The following is a 6,803-nucleotide window of genomic DNA, read 5'->3' as shown; positions in this document are numbered from 1 at the left end:
GCCTTAAGTCTTGCTTTGCAGAAATATGTCTTGGCTCGCTCCATGGGCCAACAAGCTTCTAGATGCAGAATGAAAGATGTATTTGTCATTAAATCCCATTTAATGTACTCCTACCTCTGTTGCGATAGTGTAATATGTATTTTTGAATTGTCTCCAAACTCATTAAAAGACAATGAATAGATGCAACACTGTGTTTAGATTCCAGTGTTTCTCCACCACACATTACCCATAAAAGATCTCCTTTTATGGGTAAAGTGTGGAAGATATTTATCCCACTACGAAGCAAAATAAGTGTGAGTTACAGTTTCAATCCGCCCTTGTCTAGAGAACTTCAATCACTCAATTTCTCTGAGCAGTATGCTTCCAATCCCACCAAACAGCTGGCCTGGCATTTAGAACACATGGGGATTAGGGGCTTGATTTAGTTAGAGGCTCAATCCAGAGTGAGACCACACAAGCACTTATGATGCCACGTTCTCCTCTCTGCTGGCTTTGTGGTAATGTCCTTCTTTTTGTTTTGCTTGCAGACATACAGTATGTCACAAATAATGCCGCACGTAAATTACTTATAATCATTGTAACACACCTTAAATATTATCCCCCCTCCCCCCCTCTTTTATTATGTATATATAAAAAATAAATATTAGACTTGTCAGAGGTTGTTTTTAGAATATCAAATATTTCTCTTGGTACCTTGGACACATCCTTTTTCTAACTATGATATTTTTAACTACTGCTGGATTTACAATAATCTCTTGGCTCTTGATATTTCCCATCTTGCCCAGTCTATCGTGCCATCATAAGCCCTGCTGATAATCATATGCTTTCACTCCGACTTAGGAATGCAAGGTATGCAACCCCTTATGAAGGTAACGCTGCTTGTGAAAAGCACAGGTCTGCGTCAGTGCTCTTTGACAAGGCGTACAAAAGAGGAATCTGTCAAGTCAAGATTTCCCACTGACTATCACCTCTCATTGGTTAGTACAAGGAACTAATTTGCATGTGGTGGGAGTGTCCTGAGCCAGCACTGAGATGAATGACTTGTTCAAGTCAGAGAGAAATAAGGCATAGCACTCGGCCGAGGTCGGCTCAGCTCAAAATGCCTGAGTTACTTAAGCTGTCACTCTTCCTGCTGTAAGTGGAAAGTGCTGGACACGGACATAAACATGTTCAGGAGCAGGTACTCCAGCAAACGAGACAGCATATGGGTAAGTTTTCAGGTCATTTCTATTTATTTATTTATTTATTTTTGTAATCACTGCAACCCAACAAAAACCTGTTTTGTTGTGATAGTGACTTTTTGTACCATCAACATGGATATATAAGGTTCTTTCTATTGTTATGCATTTTTACGATGGGAACTTCTTTAATATAAAATAAACTCTTTGTAGCAAATGTCATTTTAAGCCGTGGCTTAGATTTATTTTCTTAACTGGTGCCTATAGTGATGCTTGTAATTATTACATCACTGAGGTTTCACAACATAAAACAAGAATAGAATTTCATACAGAACTGCAAACAAGAAATGCTCAGTTTCACCAAAATCATAGTTTTCTGATACTTTGCTGTTGTTTTTTTTTATCAATCTGAAATATCTTTTATTTTCTTGTATTACAGGGTTTCTACATCCTTATGTTGTACACCACCCCCCTCTCATGTCTGGCAAATTTCAGTCAAGCAAAAGAGCTCATCTATAAGATAAAGGAGGGATTACCCAAGGGGACTTTCATCGGGGCTATTGGAGTGGACTTACGTTTGGATTTCACAGTTGAGCCCCCCTTTTTATTCAGTCTCACTCAAAAGAAGGTCAGTGAGCAGTATGTGAACATAAATAATACTACTGGGGAGCTTTACACATCCGCTGCTGAGATTGACAGGGAGACCCTCTGTCCTTACAGCTCAGAGGAGCAGGGATGTTTCCTTTCACTGGACGTGTTTGTGTTGCCTCAGCAGTACTTTCAGCTTGTCAAAGTAAAGCTTTTAATTGAAGACGTGAACGACAACAGGCCGAAGTTCCCCACAGATGAAATCCGCATGTCTGTCCCAGAAAACACACCAATAAATGGCCGTTTTGCGGTGGAACAGTCTGCTATTGACCCGGACCTGGGGATTTATGGAGTGCAGACCTACTGGCTGGTTAACGACTTTGGTGTGTTCACTCTGGATGTAGAGGAGAATGATGGAGGTGAGCTGACACCATTCCTCATTGTGACAAACTTTTTAGACAGAGAGACGCAAGCTGAATATGTTACAGATATCATTGCAGAAGACGGAGGGACCCCTCCCCTTCTTGGAGCAGCAACTTTAAAAATCGCCATCACAGACGTAAATGACAACTGCCCTAAATTTACAGAGTCACAGGTTAATGTCACTCTGCACGGGAATACCAGCAAAGGGGCACAGTTGGCACGTTTGCATGCTTTTGACCCTGACCTTGGTGCTAATGCACAGATCAGCTACGCTTACAGTGAACGTGTGCCAAGGGACACCAGGAGCTTGTTCCATTTGGACAAAATTACAGGGGGGATCAAGCTAGCCAGGAAACTAGACTTCATCACAACTACATTTTACAAACTGACAGTTCTGGCCAATGGACCTGGCTGCATCCCTGCCGTTGCAACTGTAACCGTCTATATCACCAAAGTGGTTACAGGACCCCCTGCTGTCATACCTAGATATATCGCACCCGAAAAGGATGGAGTGGTGACATTAAAGGAGTCTGAGCCAGCTTTTTCTCCAATCGCATTTTTTACTATCAAAAACATGGACAAAAGCCAAAGGGTGGACTGTTATTTGGAAGGGTTTGGTCCATTCAGGCTTGTCCCATACCAACAGTTAGAGAATGAGTATTTACTAGAAACAACAGAGACCTTGGACTATGAGAGGACTCAGGAATATGAGCTAATTCTGGTTGCTAACAATACTCAAGGTCTGATCATAAAGACTTTCCTAAAGGTGCAGGTTTTGGATGAGAACGACAATGCACCAGTGTTTCAACAGTCTTTGGTGGAAATATCAATTGAGGAAAATAATTCACCAAACACATTCCTGACTCAGCTCCAAGCCTCAGACCCAGACAGTGAAAGTCGAGGGGAGGTAATCTACATCCTTGGTGGGGATACTCCTGGGATTTTTGTTGTGGATCGTCTGACGGGGGTTCTGACTGTTGCGACATCTCTTGACAGAGAGGAAAAAGAAAAATATCGGTTCATAGTTAGAGCAGTAGACCAGGGGACGCCCAGGAGGGAGTCAATTGCTACGGTGGTGGTGACTGTACTGGACCGCAATGACAACAGTCCACGTTTCATTAACAAGGATTTTACCTTCTTTGTGCCAGAGAACTTTCCTGGGTATGGGGAAATTGGTGTCCTCTCTGTGACGGATCCTGATGCTGGTAAAAATGGGTGGGTAGCCCTGTCCATCCTTAATGGCAGTGACATTTTTATGATAGACACTGGCCGAGGTGCACTGAGGGCCAAGACATCCCTAGACCGTGAGCAGCAAGGAACGTACCAGCTGTGGATTGAGGCCGCTGACGGTGGAGTGCCAGCGCTTTCCTCTGTTACTATGGTGACTGTTCTCTTGTTGGATGTGAATGACAACCCGCCAGTTGTTCTTTTCCCTCAGTCCAACCAGTCCTACATGTTGGTGCTACCTGATACGACACCTGGAACATCAATAGCAGAAGTGTACGCGGTGGACAAAGACACAGGGATGAATGCTGTGATTGCCTACAGTATCATTAAAAGGAAAGGGGGTGAGCCAGGGTCATTTGCCATCGACCCAGAAACAGGGAACATAACATTAAAGAGAGAGCTCAGCAACAGGGGGCTTTACAGCCTTCTAGTGAAAGTTAGTGATCACGGTCAACCTGAACCGCTTTACTCAACGGTCATGGTTAACTTCTTTGTCAATGAAACAGTGAGTAATGAGAGTTACATCCAAAGTCTGCTGACCAGGGACGTTGACATAGAAGTTGAAGAGAAGCCCTGGTACATCAGTCAGATGACAGATGGGCCAGAGAGGTATGAGCTGGTCCCCTGTCGGCCCATCGTCATCAGTCTTTCAGTGGCGTGTCTCGGGTTGTTTTCCCTGGTTCTCATATTGATATCATATATATGCTGCAAGAGATTCAAAAAGATGAGGAAGAAAAGATCAGAAGTGGAAGTACCTTTAAAATTGAAAAATGGCTCGACGAACTTTCTGAACAGAAAACTCAGGCAGATGTCAAACATCTGATCATCAGTTTTGTACATATCCAAAAACCACCACTGTTTACGTGAATGTTTACAAATATAACTGTAAGAAGTACAGCTCTTGCATAAAGCTGCTGTTTTTGCTTTGGTAATTTTAGTGTTATTACTGCAATATACCCAAGAGAGGAAGAGCTAAGTTTAAAGTTCTTTTTGTCATCTCCTATACGACACATTGTATTTGTGACTCCTTTCAATTAATTCAAATGTGACACATTAGAAAATTATTGGCAAGAAAGTAATAATGGCATTACAGCAAAGCAACAAGAGCAACTGATTAGATCACGGAGTTATTTTGTACATATTGTAAAAATTGTTTTACTATTTTATGTAACACTTTTGCACTGGTACAAATATAGAGACATTTCACCACAAGAGGTCCGTTCTCTTGAATCAGTTCAAGAAAAAAATTATCCATTGAGGTTATCAGTGAAAGTTAGAAAAATTTTAAAATACTTTTTCTTTTTTTTTCAAAAAAACTGTCCATGTATAGTCACGAAGCGAAAATCCAATTTTTAAATCTGAATGTTGTGGAACAGACCATTTGTATGTGGGAATTTTTAAAACGTACACACAGACCCCTGCCAAGCTTCATCAGAACAATCAGCCTCACCGTTTAGCTCTTGATCAGTTATTTTGGACTGGATTGAGTTTTGTCATACATGTTAAAAAGACCCCAGAAAAAAAAGCGTGCATGGGGTCGCTGTCGGTGTTTTTGGTTTATTTTCTAATCTTGTCTGAGCACAGTGTGAGTAACTACAAAAATACTTCCACAACTGAAAAGTACCTGAAGCCATGGGTAATCAAACATATTTAACATAAAACCCCTCCCAACACAGCTAAACATTTATCAAAGATAATAAATGAAACCATTTTCCACTATTTTTTTTTGTCATTTATGTGCTTGATGTTACTCATGTCAATCTAATTTAAAGAATCATGCCATTTTTAATGTGTCTGTAAAATAAACTGCAAGTGTATGAAAGAGAAAATCTGATAAACTATTAAAGATATTTATTTTTTATAATATATTTGATATCATCCTATGTCTCATATGTCCCATATTTTTAAAACTGTTTTTTTTTTTTTCTGTGAAATGCTTTATCCTATCAAGAAAGATTCAAGATACTTTATTTCACCTCCATGTATGTTGTTTAATACAGCAACTCCCAGATTCAAGTTTACATTTGTTCTTGTTAGCTTATTTAAATATTAATAATATATAAACAAACACACAATCCATTCATTCGATGTGTGTCTTTACTACATGCACAGATCTTACTTGTCTCTTAACACATATGCACCAGTTATGGGGAAATTGACTTTTTAGAACAAAATATAATAATTTGATATCGGTTAAATTCACTAAAATTTAGATACAGTTTTCTGTTTAATGCATTGCACTACGCACAATGCAAGTGGCACAAAACAGTTGAGAAGCAGCCTGAGACCCTGTATTGCTGTCAACACCTGCATATGTCAGAGGTGGTACAGTAACACCCAGAGTAACACCTTAAAGGTAAAACATTGCTCTTGTGTGGAAGGTCAAATCAACTTTCCTCACCTTTTTTGAGTTGCACTGTTACTGCTACAACCAGCACAAATTCATGCAATATCACCCATGAAATTGTGAAAGTGGCCGTGACACTTTCTCCCCCAACATACGAACACCTAATCTTCAGCTTTATGAAGGTGCCGCTTCCCTGCGCAGTTGCTTGTTTGTGTTCACTGTGAAACCTGTGCAGACACAAAGCCTTCAGGACTCCGTGTTTTCTCGTTAATGGGATGTGCACTCCCCAGAGAGGAATTCTGTTGTATTAAGCACCACTGAAACCTGTTTGGCTTTCACAAAGCGGCAAACATCCAAACAAACCTGTGCTCACAATGTGCTCACCCAAGCAGCTTCTTAAGTGATCACAGGCTTTTCAGGACGGAAGTGTGCCATGCAGGCACAGAGCACATCAGGAGCTATCAGCCTCAGTGTAATCCTCAGTAATCATCACCGGCCAAACTGTGCATTACACAAATAGGCTGAAATATGATACATAGCATGCACATACTAGATGTGCACACAGTGATCACAGGTAATAATGGAAGGTGCTTTAATGAGAACAAAATATCTCACAAGGCGCGACATCAAGGGAGTGCATTTAATCTGCCTTATGCTCCAAGACAAGTATAACTGGATTCAAATGCTTTTTTTTTTCTGCATCAGTGAAACTGTTTTCTTAAAGGAACAGCCAGGCAAGTAATGTGTTTCCCAAAAGAAGCCCTCTTGCTTTTGTCAATAATATCACTCATAGTTTACTGTGCAGCATATTACGGCGCCTGCTTCAAATGTTGTTCACCCTCGGAAAATTAGGTGCTCTGTCGTAACCTCATTCATCAAGCAGAACCCTCGCTCAGTCAATACCCTGGTGACGCATTTCAATCAAGGCTACACCAAAAAAAGCTTGCAGCCAAGTAACCCTTAATTTGGTACGGTGTCTGGATAACTTTACATTTGTTTTTCACACTGTGCAAACACTTGCAGGAACGTGATTAATTGCA

The 6,803-nt window shown here is 40.7% G+C and overlaps 1 protein-coding gene across 1 annotated transcript; it reads left to right on the top strand.

Moving 5' to 3' along the window:
* Positions 1-1,064: 1,064 nt before the first annotated feature.
* On the top strand, positions 1,065-5,284 carry pcdh20 (protocadherin 20). The gene is made up of 2 exons (XM_015051085.1): positions 1,065-1,208; positions 1,618-5,284. The coding sequence occupies exons 1-2, from the start codon at positions 1,167-1,169 to the stop codon at positions 4,237-4,239; spliced, it is 2,664 nt and encodes an 887-aa protein (XP_014906571.1). The 5' UTR covers positions 1,065-1,166; the 3' UTR covers positions 4,240-5,284.
* Positions 5,285-6,803: the final 1,519 nt, after the last annotated feature.

This window comes from Poecilia latipinna, unplaced genomic scaffold (assembly GCF_001443285.1).
Source record: "Poecilia latipinna isolate Pla-1442-1.1 unplaced genomic scaffold, P_latipinna-1.0 Scaffold1029, whole genome shotgun sequence".
In the NCBI taxonomy this organism is placed as follows: domain Eukaryota; kingdom Metazoa; phylum Chordata; class Actinopteri; order Cyprinodontiformes; family Poeciliidae; genus Poecilia; species Poecilia latipinna.
This window is presented reverse-complemented; position numbering and strand designations above follow the sequence as displayed.

Bases quoted from the DNA above. Each gene is read 5' to 3' on its own strand.
- pcdh20 (XM_015051085.1), top strand. From the start codon at position 1,167: ATGTTCAGGAGCAGGTACTCCAGCAAACGAGACAGCATATGG. The intron at 1,209-1,617 runs GTAAGTTTTCAG...CTTGTATTACAG, and splicing joins GCAAACGAGACAGCATATGG to GGTTTCTACATCCTTATGTT.